At 40.9% G+C, this 14,243-nt stretch overlaps 1 protein-coding gene across 12 annotated transcripts in view; it reads right to left on the bottom strand.

Moving 5' to 3' along the window:
- The window catches only part of mark2b (MAP/microtubule affinity-regulating kinase 2b), a 57,585-nt gene that overhangs the window by 2,805 nt on the left and 40,537 nt on the right, over window positions 1-14,243 (bottom strand). For 5 of the 12 annotated variants that reach the window (XM_028564682.1, XM_028564690.1, XM_028564686.1 and 2 more), the window contains exons 16-20: window positions 12,185-12,325; window positions 7,406-7,672; window positions 5,286-5,312; window positions 1,931-1,969; window positions 1,096-1,205 (exon numbers count right to left, since the gene is read on the bottom strand). In XM_028564682.1, the coding sequence (XP_028420483.1) occupies window positions 1,096-1,205; window positions 1,931-1,969; window positions 5,286-5,312; window positions 7,406-7,672; window positions 12,185-12,325 (584 nt within the window). The remainder of the gene's footprint in view (window positions 1-1,095; window positions 1,206-1,930; window positions 1,970-5,285; window positions 5,313-7,405; window positions 7,673-12,184; window positions 12,326-14,243) is intronic. The other 7 variants (XM_028564693.1, XM_028564694.1, XM_028564685.1 and 4 more) reach the window with 6 other exon arrangements.

Here is a 14,243-nt window from a genome sequence, read left to right as displayed (position 1 = left end):
CAGGTATGGAGAGTTTAAACTTTGAATACCATTTAAAGGATTCTATTAATCCAGGAAATCACAGCTCCTTATTATCAGTCCTGAGTGCTCCAAAGAATTAAGGTGTTCCGTTTGATTCTTGTCTTGATTTTTCTGTTCAAGAAATTGTGCGATGGTCAGACACACTTTATCATTGGAAAGTGCTGAAAAATGATTCCATGCTCACTCATTGTTTTAGCATCTGAATAAAGACCCTTGTCTTGTTTTGCAAAATGAACCACAGTAGCAACATGACAAGACGATTGCTTTTAAGGTGGAATACTGGGGAAACTCTGTTGTCATAATTTAAAGGTACTACTACTAATATACTGAAATCACAATTACTTAACACGATTACTCATTGTCTTTTGGAAAGATGTTGCAATTACTGAACTTAAAAAACTGTGAATACACCTAGAATTGTAAAATTTGCTGTTTTGCACTTTTTTTCTTCCCTTTCTTCCATTCAGAACAGAAGCCAAATAAGAGTTCACTTGCAAAATGTAATGTGCAAAATAATAATCCCCCCCCCTGATTAATCTGTTTTTGTGATAATTAGGAGCCGAAATTGTAATTGCGATTAACATTTTGATCCAAGCTACCTATAGTGTGTAGTTTCCGTCTCCCCCATGACGAATTCTAACTAATGACAACAACATTGTCGGCGCGTCCACATGATACAAGCCTTCCGTGATCGCACACAGCCCCCACCCCTCCTTCACGCAGTTGCTTGTAGCCAAGGAGGACATGGAGGATTAAAAAAAAACACGATTGACTCTTCAGAAGAGGTCATTATCTTCACTCGAGTCACTCTGTGCACCGGACGACATAATCTTCTGACCATAGCCATACTGAGAAATCCAGAGAGTTGTGTGGAGCTGTCTTAATTATTAATTAGCTTTGTAGCAACTCATTTGGCAATGGCTTGAATGTAACGGACGTTCATTAATATCAAAAAGTTGCGCACTAAAGCTTTGATTGCACAGCCGTAGTGGAGAGGACATCATTATTACTACCAGTGACCGTTCCATTTGTTCTTCTAATGACATTTGAAAATAGCAATAAAAGCCAACATACCAGTGTTACCAGACCCTGGGGAGGAGTTGTTCTCATCATTGTTGGAAGAAGAGGAGAGAACACCGCCGGACGTCTTCTCGGACTTGTCCACCGTGCTGCTCAGCATAGACCTGGGTGGGGGATGGGAGGGTGGAAGAGAAGGACAGAGGTGGCCGAAGACAGGAGGAGAAGAAAGAACAGGGCAGATAAAGAGATGAGACAACAGGATAGGAAGAGGGAGAGCAGAGGCAGGGAGAAGGAAGCGTGAGGAAGAGGATGAGGAAGAAATAAGCAAAGAGAGAAAAAGAAGTGTGAGAATTGAGAGAATTATTCAAAAAGTAGAGACAAAAAAGGAGGGGAGGAGGGAGAAATGGAGGGATGATTGAGAGGAAGAGGGAGATGAGGTCGTGGAAATGAAATCAAGACAAAAAAAAAAGCAAAATTTCTTTCAGTACCCCTGTGTGTGTTTGTGCGTGCACGTCTCTCAGGTTACTAAAATGTGTGTGGATGTGTGTGCGACAGTGAATTTAGAGTCTGCTTGCACACAAACACACATTTGGGTACCCTCAGTTCTGATTTCCCCTCACACACGCACACACATGCAGGCCAACCTTCACACCGGCACTCTCAGTCTCTGGGATGCTACCATTCAAAGCTTATCTTCCCTGATTGGTTAAGCCGTTATCACCATCACCAACCAATTACATCCCAGCTTGCTCCCCCTCCCTCTCCCAGCCATTCACAACAAGCTCAGAGATCATCTACTGATTGGCTCCAGTCTACTGATTGGCAGGCGGTTTTTGGAGTTTTAGAGTCTGGGGGGTTTGTAGGGTTTTCGGGGTGCTCTGTATCTCACCTGCTCCCCTCATCCCGACCCTCTCCCTCATACGGACTCCTCGAGAAAAATCAACAAAAGTTTAGTCTTTTTGAGGGCTCAGGGCAACAACTGGACTCTTACACAGAAAGTTAATCAGCTGGCGGAACAGTCGCGCTGCTCGCCATGCCTGCCTGAAATGTTCCAATCCAACCACACCAAATATCTCATGTCCACTCCAAGTGTTCACAGTAGGCAGCCACCTGATGACTTCACAGCACACAGTGCAGATCCCAATGCCAGTCCACTCTGAGTCACCCCTATCTCACAGCTCCCTCAATCAGGAGACATCATGAGTGTTCAATGGGTTGAAAAGACTGAGCTGCACCAGCCATTCATAAATCCATTACTAAGTTTATGTGTAAAGTCCTTCTTAAAATATTAGTAACTACTAGCTTTAATGTTAAAACATAACCGCCAACTGTTTGAAAATGTAGGCATTTATATGTGTCCATGGAGAGTTAAAAGGATTTATGACTATGATTTATAGGTATACAGTCCAGTGAGAGATGCTAACCTAATGGCGTTATTTGATCATTTGGTCTAATATGATCAGCATAACGTTTTATTATTTGAGGTACATTCTGTTACTTTTGGGAAAAGTAATTATAAAATATTACCTAAGCAGGTTATTTATTAGTAGCAAGCTAATTTGGCAATTTAAATAATTCAGTTAGACCTGTCAATTAACAGGTAAAAATACTTTTCAACAACTAACCTCTATGTAAGAACTAGTTTGTGTGGTGCAACTATTTTTTATTTAGCGACTCATGAAACTAAACTTGTGTTATAACTAGGCTAAGTCGGGAACTTTCAAAAAGCTGGTGCAACCAGCTGCAGGATGGATGGGAAAAGGGGGATGGATGGAATAGAACAGCTGTGAATGGAATAGAATGGCTTGAATAGAAATTTAGGAACTAAATGTAAATTTTTGACAAAATCTAGACAGCTCAAAATGTTATGGTTTATTTTAGATCAGAATTGAAGTATGTCCAACAAGGTGGAACAGAATGCAATAGCTTGCAATGTGTTGGATTCCAACAAAATGGAAAGTTTGGAACAAAACTTAATATGGAATGATTTGGAACAGAATGGAATGGGTTCACACAAAATGGAATGTTGGGAACAAAATGTGAAATGGAACAATTTGGACCAGGATGGAATGGTTTGGAACAGAATGGTCGGCACGGTGAGGGCGCGTCGTGCGGCCAAAAGGATGTTAGGAGCATTTATGATCCCAGCACTACATTAAAACCTTTATTAGTAACAGTAGACCTACATACAGGTTTGTTTAGAAATCCTACTGTATATAAAATGTGTAAAACACACACACACACACACACACACACTCTCTCTCTCTCTCTCTCTCTCTCAGACAAGACTGAAAACATACAAAACGACAAAGAAACACAAAGACAAGAAAAAGGCTAAACACATGCAGACAATGGATGGAAAGTGACACATACATGACAAATACAACAGTTTATGGTCCTAAATTCCTTCTGTTGTGGGAAAAGGTCATCAATGTTTTGCCCCATTCAAAAAAAATACATAAAATACCTTCTGCAACAGAAATATGGTTACAAATGTAGCACATGGGAAATGACAAGTGGGAGAAGTTGAAATAAGTTACACAAGCATATCTTAAATAATAAAGGGAAATTGGTGAACAATGTAACATTAAATAAGTTGGAAAGGATGAAATGATTACCAAATATATCTTACTTTACTTAATGGGAACTTTCACTGTCCACTACATAAAGTGCACTGTAAATACACACTAAAATCTATTCATATACTCATTAACAGAACAACCCTTTGCCTCATATGTATACACATATGTTTAAGGCAGATTCATTATTTCTCCCTCTCATATTTCAAATGTAATGATTTATGAGAATCTATCTATATAGAAAAACCAAAAGTTACTTTATCCAAAAAATTGTATTACAACTTCTAACCACCAGGTGGAGCAATGGCCCACATTAAAGGAAAATTGCTCTACCAGCTGGTAAAAAGCAGACAACACACTCAAAAGCAAGTGTTTGTTAGACAAATGTGGTTGTGAAATGTGTGTTCAGCGTGTACATATATGAATGTAAAATGTAAAATATGTCATCGTGTTTAGCATCTGCATATAGAGCAAATATCTATGTGAGCATGGAGCCGTGTTGTCTGTGCAAATGTACAATATATGTGCATCGAGTGTCATCTGTGTGTGGGTCCGAGGCATAAAAGGTCTTTTCCAGCCAGAGTAGGTCAAAGCCATCCAGTTCTGTTACTGCTGCTGTTAGAGAGCCAGCGCCAGAGTGAGAACACAGCAATGAAAGAAAATCAAGAGTACAGCCTCCAGAAAAAGAGTGCAGCCTGAGAAACACTGAATCCCCGTCCCTCCCAGATCCTCTCCTTCCCTTTATGTCCGTCCACAGCTACAGCCGGGGACTTGTTATTATCAATGACTTCCCCTGTGGGATCCTCACAAACTAAAAACACAACTACAGTCTCTAATTTGACCAAGCCAATGAAAGCAGGGAGGTGAGATGGGTGGTAGTTTGGTAGGTGTTGTTAGCTTGGATAATAGTTAGCAACATTACATAATCCTGGGCAAAGAAAGTCAGCCAGACTCAAATGAAAATACACCTGCTGATAACAGCTTAAAAATCAATGGGGTTCTTTTTTTCTCTCTCATATATATATATATATGCTTATGGAAATGTGGAAATTAATACACAATGCTGTTTATGGATCCAGTTTTAAAGATATGGAGAAGAAGACCTCCATTAAGCTCAAAAGAAGGCAAACATTACTTGCATCTGAAACTAAGGAAAGGGTTACAGGTAGAAAGGGAGTGGTTTAATCTATTGCACCATTAAGACTCAACCTAAATCTGGGACTACAGGGGAATACAAGCTCTCACACACTCTACTTGGTAAATAAATGGAAAAAAAGGAGGGATAAGGAGGAGGTGGGTGGGAGAGACGATGGAGGGACAAAGAGGAAGAGGGGTGAGGTGTTATTGTGCCGCATGATGATGGAGTGAATGAGTTAAGTGAGCGGGCAGCTGGGTGAGGGGGGGGAAGTTAGTAAAAAATAAATGAACACGGCACTCAAAACCAGAAGGCTCAAAAAAAAAAAAAAAAAAAACCACAGAAAACAGAAAAAAAAAAGAAGAAAAGATAAGGCTCAAGGCACAAAAGAAAGATTTCAACAAAAAGCTGCACGAAACACCAACAGGGGAGGAAATATAAATATATATATATATGTAAAATATATATGAAGAAGAGAATATACGTATATATATCAAGGGGTTATATTTAACGTTGGGGGTGTTGCCTACCTTCTTGGAAACCTGAACGAGAGATTTCTACAAAAACAAAGAGGGATAAAGAAAGAAAGAGAAACAAACGTATATATAAAAAGGTATAGATTTATGACTTTCCTGTAAAAGACAAGCTGCCCTCTGAGTAGCAAATTTTAAAGCAAACTGTCCAACATGAACCAGGCTCATTTAGGATTGAAGCAGCAAGCACAACAATCATTAAATTACCAAAAATAAACAAAATCTGTGTTACTGCAGTCGACTTTCATTATTAAAAACGCACACCGGGATTTAATGAACTCTGTGGGAAAATTCCATTAAGAGACCTTGTTTGAACACAGACACCCCCTTCCCAACATGAAATGAAGTGCTCCTCCACATACAGAGCAGTCCTGGGTGATCCTGAAAAGAAGTGTCCATGGGGTGAAAAGTTCAAATGTGATTAAAAAAATAAAAAGGGAGAGAAAAAAACACTTCCTATAAGCACACAAGGACACATTTCAAATGAAAATGCACAGGTTAACCAACAACTTAATCCTTAACACACATTGAGAAACTTAAGCTGTCACACACACCGATGTGTTTGAAGGACGGAGAAATATCACTCCAGACCAAGCATGAAAATGCAGTGGTGAGGTTAAATGATAGGTTAATAAAACACAGCTTTAGTGCACGTGTGTGTGTGTGTGTGTGTGTGGTCAAACTGCACAAATGCAACACAATCTCTCTGTCTCCACCACCTCTACTTCCTACCAGCACGCCAAGTTGTGTGTGCGTGCATGTGTGTCAAGGTGTCCCCACTAGTGGTATTTATAGTTGAGGGAAAAGTGATATCTCCGGTGTAACCATGGATACTGTCGCCACGGCGCTACAGTATCTCTGAGTGGGAGGCCTAGAGAGTGGTTGTGCCTGTTCCTCCGCCTCACTCACACACACACACACACACACACACACACACACACACACACACACACACACACACACACGATAATTTTCAAGCTAATACCACTAAAAATACTAGTACTCTTTCTTTCTCTTACTCCCTTCCTCACACACATTTTAACACTTGTATTTATAATGAGCCTCCGGGGTTGCTTAGTGACACAGGAGCGATGGCGAAAATCTCAACTTTACCACATCATCCATTTCTACTGCGGCCTCGGATTGTAATGTGCCAGTCAGCCTCGCTGCTCCTTTTTTTCTCTCATCTGTGCCCTTTTACTTTTCTCCCATTCTGACTCCGCTGCGTACAGACTTCATCGCCCTTCATACATGATTTAGATCAAACATCGTCTTAGCCTTTTTCTATCGAACTAGCAGAAACCACTGGGCTTGGCAAGTTGAAATATCAGTCTAGATGTCCCAAGACACTGTAGTCAAAGAGTCGGTAAATCCTACATTAGTCAGGTTTTTCCTTCCCTTCCACTTTTATAACCGTAATGTACTGTCTTCACCTTACTGTACTTACACAGCAGAGTTGGATCAAAGCTACAAAGCTGACTCCACTTCCAGAGAAAATTAAATTAAATCTAAATAAAACAAGTTCAGCTTTGATTACAACGAGGTACCCATAAGAGCAGTTTTAGTGCTGCAATCTGCAGTAGAGGACTGAGATGAAAACTGGGCCAGACGTGGAACCAAAACCAAAATTACTCCTCACTCACCACTGCTCCAAACAAAATTATAGAGGAGACACAGCTGTTCCCTTCCTCTCCCTTTCTACTCCCAGCAGAGTTACAGATCAGCACAAGTTTAGTGATAGGGATGAGAGGAGACCAGCCCCTTTAAAGAAATACTCTGAAAACTAGTGATGACATGGACGTACGGTGCGTTGTTCCTGAGAGGAAATGAGCACATGAAATGACTTGTAACGTAAACCTAGTCATTTTCTCTTTAAAGCTGAAACCTCAACACTGAGAAAAAGCTTCAACATGTACTTGTGCTGGATAATAAGTACAGCTGCTACCACGACTGCTCTGCATTTACTAAGCTACAAACTTTCTTCTTCTTCTGCCACATATCGTCTGCTGTCCTATCCGTCTTGCTACTTCCTTTCTCTTCTCTAGGACACTTAAACCACAGAGTATAAATATTCACCCTTCCCATTTTCCCATGCTTCTCTCTTTTCTGCCACTCACCTGCGTACAAACTTGGATGTGAACTTGCTGAAAATCCCTGTGGCGCCGTGTGTCCTCCGGGCCTGGCTGTTGCCATGTGACAGTGACGGGGACGCAGGCCCGCCGGGGTAGGCGGAGCCCTGCTGGTCCCGGGCACCCCGCTGCTGGCCTGCGTGGAATGTGCTGCGGATGCCCACCCCTCGGGAGAAGTTGGTGCGGTCTGACGCGGCAGCGCTGCTGATGTTGTGGGCAGATGGGGAGGCCCCAGGCGCCCGCTGAGTAGGGGCACTATAGAGGAAGAGTGGGAAGAAAGAGGAGGAAAATGGAGGGTAAAGAAAAAAGGTGATACAGAGGAGGGGAGGGTGTAGAAGAGAAGAGAGGTGGATGAAGATGAAGAAGGTGCAAAATAATTGGGAGCGGGATTGAGAAGAGGTTGGAAGGTGTGATGAGAGGAGGCAGTGAAGAGGAGGTGCAAATGAAGAAGAATTCAGGGTTATGAAGATTGGGCAGGAAGGAAGAGAATAGAAAGCAGGAAATGGGGACAGTAAGACAGAGGAAAGATGGGGAAGATGGAATGAAAGGGGAAAGGTAGATGAACAAAGTGAGGGGTAGGAGGGGATGCAGTAGGAGTAGAAAGAAAGGAAAGAGTTTTAACAAGAGGGGATGGGAATAAAGAGGAGGGGCGTGGGAGAGGAACAAAGTGTTAGACAAACACTTGTAGAAGAAAATCCCTTCCTTTTAATGTGCTACTTACCTTAGTGTAAGGTCATACAAGTATCTATGTCTGTTCAACGTCTGCTCGCCCTGATGTTTCATATAATCCCTTAAGTCAGCCAAGTCAATATTTAGGGTCACATCAGGTTACTGACACACGCTCAGTTAATCCTCATTGCTTCAACTGTAGGGCAAGGCATCAAACACGCATACATACTCCCGCACGCACGCACGCAGACAGGCAAGACATCATTTTCTGTCGTTTTCAAGCTAATATCATCAAAATTACAAGCACACACTTCCCTGAGCTAAAAACTTGCATTTGATTTGTCAGCATGTGTGTGGCAGCAGTACACCTGCAGCACGTAGCAAACACAACAAACAGAAATGGCAAAAAGCACACAAACTGAAAGTGGAATGAATAGAGAACCTAATACAAAAGCACCGTCCACTGTAGAGGGCTGCAATGGGACAGGGATACCATACTAAATTTCATATATGAAAATAGGCTGTAATTACTAGGCTTTAGCATCCAAGTAAATGCTTGGCCCACCATTAAATCCAGTGACCAAAAAAGTTCAGTTTGTTTGTTTTATATCCTTCACTCTGTCAACTCTTTCTCTCTCAACAGCTTTAGACTAGACATTTAGTCGGTAAAATTACTTTTAACTACGTGCTATCCATTGCAATCTGTAGTCTGACATTACACAATCTTGTCTGCATCTATTACCTATCAAGAAAGAGGGCCACAATCCAAAATCCATGTAGTTTCCTCATCTTTTAAAGATAGGTAGCTGAATAACTGCATTGTCAGTTTTTCAGGACTACATGTGTTGTTTTCCACTGTGGGATGGAGTGGGAGTTGAATATTGTATCTGCTGGAGCAAGCGGTGACGGTCAAAAATAATCTGAGAGGGATTAAAAAAGCAATCCCATGCAGACCTCTAATACACTTAAGGAGCTTGTCAGTCAAGATTGCAGTTGTGTGATGAACAGCTTCAACACATCCTTTAATTTGATGTGGATATGTTCAAGTTGTGCAGAGAGGGCGAAATATACCTATCCAGACAAAGACACTGCTTTTCTAAGGATACAGATGTAAGCAAAGAAAGGCTGGATCAGGCAGGTTAGTGGGGACCAGTGAGGCATATTATACTTAATGAAGAGGACTGTTGATTTGGAAGGAATACATATTGCAAAGAGGAAAATGGATGTAATATTTTCCAATTGTGTCAACATATGAATGCATTCTATTGTCACTTAAAGCGCCCATTTTATGCTCATTTTCAGGTTCATACTGTATTTGGGGTTTCAACATGTCTACGTGCTTTAAGGTTTAAAAAGCATAGTATTTTTTTTTTTTATCATCACCATCATTGCAGCCGGAGAATGACTGCAACTGCACTTTCTACCTATATATAGTAAAGTTGTGACATCACAACCCTACAGAAGTCCTGACAGCTCGTTTAAAAGGCACTATCTCTGAATACGGGCTGTGTGCTTTCTCTGTGGATTGAGCGTTTTTATTTTCACAGTATTTATAAAAGCACCTCGACCTGCTTTATAATAAATAAAAAAACAAACAAACATGGAAATCTCACTTTGTACAATATGGGACCTCTAGGAAAAAGAGTAGTGACAGACTAAATATCTAAAAAAGGTGTGTTATAGCACGGTTTGGCTGATGGTGCTGGATGATATTCAGGCTGGGCATACATGATTTGCATATAGTACACTGCACCTCTATGTTATACAAATGTGGAGCTGCCTGTGTGCAGCGTGGCTTTCTTCATTACAGTGCATCATGAATGTTCATGCAGTAAAAGAGGTTGTTAAAAATAATCTTAATTCATGAGAATGGTATTTGAAATGCATTTTTCAGAAGGGTATTTGGAGACAGCTGGAGAAAACAGGAATGGATGGGACTTAAGGGCACAGACTATGTTCTGAGAAAAAGGTGCCTATTCCTCACATAGAATACAGTCTGTGTGGGAGCGGTACCTTCTCTCCAGTGTTCCCAACCAGGTTCTGAACAGCCCAAGCTCACTGCTGAACGACGCATGCAACAGAGCAAGACTTCAACATAGAGCAGACAAAACCACATACAGCCAGAGGGCCACCTTGACATTTGCTCTGCTGGAATTTTAGCCTGACATTTGTGTGGGGAGGGTTCCACGAGACAACTGTCACAAAAAGGGTGGGGGTCTCCTGAAGCTGAACTGATATGCCACTTGCACAGACAGACAGTATTTAAGGTAGCGGAGGAACATATTCAAAGACCTTCCACAATATATTGTGACACGTGGGTGGAAGAAAAAAAAAAAAAGGACTAAAACTATAAAAATATCAAAGTAGCCCTCGAAACAGACACTTTATAAAAAATCAAGCATAAAGCAAGCTAAACAACAAAGTACACACACACACACGAATGACCAACAAGACACAGTCCGGTCACTACTCCATTTCTTTCGTTCAACGAAGACACGCCACAGTAAAGTTAACACTTAATACATGAAGAAGGGGTTTTCCCAGGCAACTTCATAACTAAGGTGGGTTTACACAGCAGATTGAGGCTGTATGAGGAGCACTTAACCACCTTTGAGAACCAAAAACAGAGTCTGTGGGCACCTTAAAAGGGACTCCACTTTTTTTTCACAGGACTAAAATTCTATTGTCCAAGCCAGGGAAAATCCTTTTGTTGACAAACACAGCATGTCAAAAAAAGTGTATTATTATGCATATTAAATATCAAAATATCTATACATGCAACAGATTATATGGATACAGGGTCACAAAAACATGCATCAACAAAACTATTACTCTATATTTTATTGGTCAACAGTCAATTAATCAGGGGTGAAAATAGGTTATACTTTAAAGCTCGACATCTTTCTATAACTGTTGGGTCATGCCTTAAATGACACAAAATGCCTAAGATGACAGTATATAATACTTTTATCCTGTAATGTCTACACAACGTTTCACTTATTTTATTCCTTGACCTACAAGGTATTGAGCACACTTCACGATCCAGCCAGCCAATAACCAAGCTTGTATGACTCTCACCCAGTTTATTAGCTATTGTTTTTGTCATGCCAGGAAACAAAACAAGTAAATCTTGTGGTCTCTCAAAGGTACAGCACAGTGAAAAACTTGCTCATCTTGTTCTCAAGCTCCGACTGACTGACAGTAATAATCCACTGGGTGGTGTGAGGTTTGAGAGTGGCTGATGGGCCATATATGTCAACATCTCCACACTGAGTTTAGCTTGTACAGCTTTTGTTGAGCTCCACAAACTACTTCCTGGCTGTTGCTAAGTAACTGTTGAGTCTATAATGGCTAGTCTTAGAAATGCTGGACATCTTACTATGGTGGTGCTGTAGTGGTAAATATATACAGTAACAGACAGATTACTAGAACAGCACTTAAAGAAACTGACAGCACACCAGTAGCTCAAAACAATCTTGCCTTCAGATAAGGTTGTGTTTATGCTAACTTTACTTCCTGGTTCTGGCTTGCCATGAGGGAAAAGAAATAGTACTGTCAATGAGTTTTACAGTAGATTTAAACTGCATATGTTTCCAAAACTGTACACATAATACCCATCATAAAAAAATGAAAGAATACAAATGTATAATTTTCACAGGTCAGACTTCTCAACTTCTTCACAATTTTCTATTTTGGAAACGTCTTGATCTCTTGAATGTGTTGGCAAATGTAGTCTCTCTTACACTTCTTACAGTGCATTTAGGAGGAGATCTTAGTTGATTTAAAGATGATTTTAAACCCAAAAGGTATAAAGTATATGAGAATAAATGAGATAGAGAAACTGTTAAAGCTAGAATAATGTATCATGTTAGCCTATGTGAACGTGTTTGAGAGGTGGCTGTTGGAAAATCTCCCTCTTTGATCGATTTCACTTGTTGGGTGGGGGCCATCAAATAATTTTATCCTTTCTTCATCTCTCCTTTTTTCCATTGAGTTCTTGCGGGAAGAATGATGATCTGTGTTGAGTAAAGTGGTACGAGCAGAAAGGGGCTGAAGGTGCTATGAGCATATGTGTGTGCGTGTGTGAGAGAGACTTGCCTGGGCCGTGGTGCGTGCAGGTCAGAGGGGCAGGGATGATTGGAGGAGGACAGGGACTTGTGGTGGCGGGGACGCGAGGAGGAGGAGGAGAGGATGGCAGCGGCAGAGGCAGTGGAGGCGCGGGAGCCCGGAGTGTTTAGGCTGGGAGGAGGGGGATGAACAGGAGTGCCCCGCCCAACGCACACACAAAATCAAACACACACACGCACCAAAATGTCACACAATCAAACATACATACATACGAACATGACACAGTCACGCATTCACACACACACACCGGGCGGGGTTTGTGTGTGGGTGGGCGGGGAGGTGAGGTGGAGCATGGTTAGAAGCAGCACTTATCAAACACAGTAAGGGGGGAGGGAAGAGGAAGGAGGGAAGAACAGTGGAAGTAGAGACAAAAAGGAGACAGAAAACAGAGCAAAAGGACTTTAACAAAGAAGAAAAGTTGGTCTTTTTCGCTGCTAACATTGTTTCATTGTGATTTCACCAGAAAGCAATCACAAACCACAATCAAAGGCTGACTGTGTTCTTGTGTTTTCATGTAAAATCTACCTGACGCAAAAGTTAGAGCACAAAAGAACACCTTTAACACACACTTTTATTTTGGCTAGGAAGACTGAAAACACACACAAGACAAATGATGTGGACAAAGTCAGGTTACCAATATTATAGAAATAGGCAAAGCAACAAAACTCACAAAGTACTACATAAAGACTTAAGGTGCCCAACCCTCAGTGTGTAAATATCTTGTTTTAGCTATCCTAAAATACTTGCTGCTTTTTTAAATGTCTTTTTTGTCTATTTTTTGAATCTTTTGTAGAGCACACTGCATTCATTCTATGGTTTTATAAGAACAAGACAAATAGTTAAAATCTATATTAAAACCAATTACCTTATGCTCTTTCTCAGATAATAATGGGCAGGGGTAAGGTGCTGAGTTTATTCATGAAGTATATGTTTGGCAGGAAATAAAGCTGCTTTCACAGTCCTGTTATGAGAGAATCACTAAGACCTCTGAGCATGCAGTTTTATGGATTTGACCCGTCTCGAGGATTCTGCCTGTCAAGTCCCTGACTTTCTTTACTACTGAAAACAATCTAAAACTATATATGTGACAAAGAATAGTTTATTGAAATATTCAAGCAAAACAACACTGGCTATTTTCCTCTCTTAATCAGCAAGGTTGCTACGGGCAGCTCTAACTTGACTTTATCCACACCCAGAAACAAACCCAGTAAGAGACGGGGGAGAGTGGTACCAGAGGGAGAGAGAGAGAGAGAATAAGAGAGAGCAGAGGAATTAGCAATGAGAGAGGGACATTTAGAGAGGTTAACCAAACAGCTGCTAATTACACAGAAAACAAACACATAGCCGAGAGACAGGGGTTAGTACGGCCAGTGATGGAAAAATAACGGCATTCACTAGGCGACCCGGTGTGTGGCAAGAGTTTGAGCATGTGTGACATGTATGTTTGTAAGCGTGTGTGTGTCAATGAGTTGGTATGTGTATCACCTCTATGTGAGTGTAGATATTTTTGTGCATGGGTAAGCCTATTAACGGGACCATATAGGACCACTAAGAGTTAATATTCCATCACAAGTCTTCCTAATCTCCTTAGAGAGAGGGGAGAAAAAGAAAAGAGAAGAAAGATTAATATAAAGACAAGAATGTAAAAGGGGAAAAAGTAAAGAAAGGAGGTGCCTAGTAAAATGTGAGTGACTTGAGATCCAGACGGCAAGAGCTCAGACGCAGGTAAAAGAACACCAAACAGAAAATTAGAAAAAGACAAAAAAGGGAAAAAGAAAAACAGGGAAGGGGAGGGTGTAACAAGTGTAAAAGGCTAAACTTCAAAGCATTAATGATGATCAAATAAAGTCACTTAAAATCAAAGCAGATGACAACCACTTAGTTAGCAGAGCTTAACATAGCTATTAGACCCACAGTGCTAAAAAACAACAATGCTGTCTCAAATGACCACATCGTCACTATGTAGTGCTTAGACTGAAAGACGATGACAAAAGAAATATCTTAATATCTTCAAACTTATCAAAACTTA

The sequence above is a fragment of the Perca flavescens genome, chromosome 19 (genome assembly GCF_004354835.1).
Source record: "Perca flavescens isolate YP-PL-M2 chromosome 19, PFLA_1.0, whole genome shotgun sequence".
Taxonomy (NCBI): Eukaryota; Metazoa; Chordata; class Actinopteri; order Perciformes; family Percidae; genus Perca; species Perca flavescens.
This window is presented reverse-complemented; position numbering and strand designations above follow the sequence as displayed.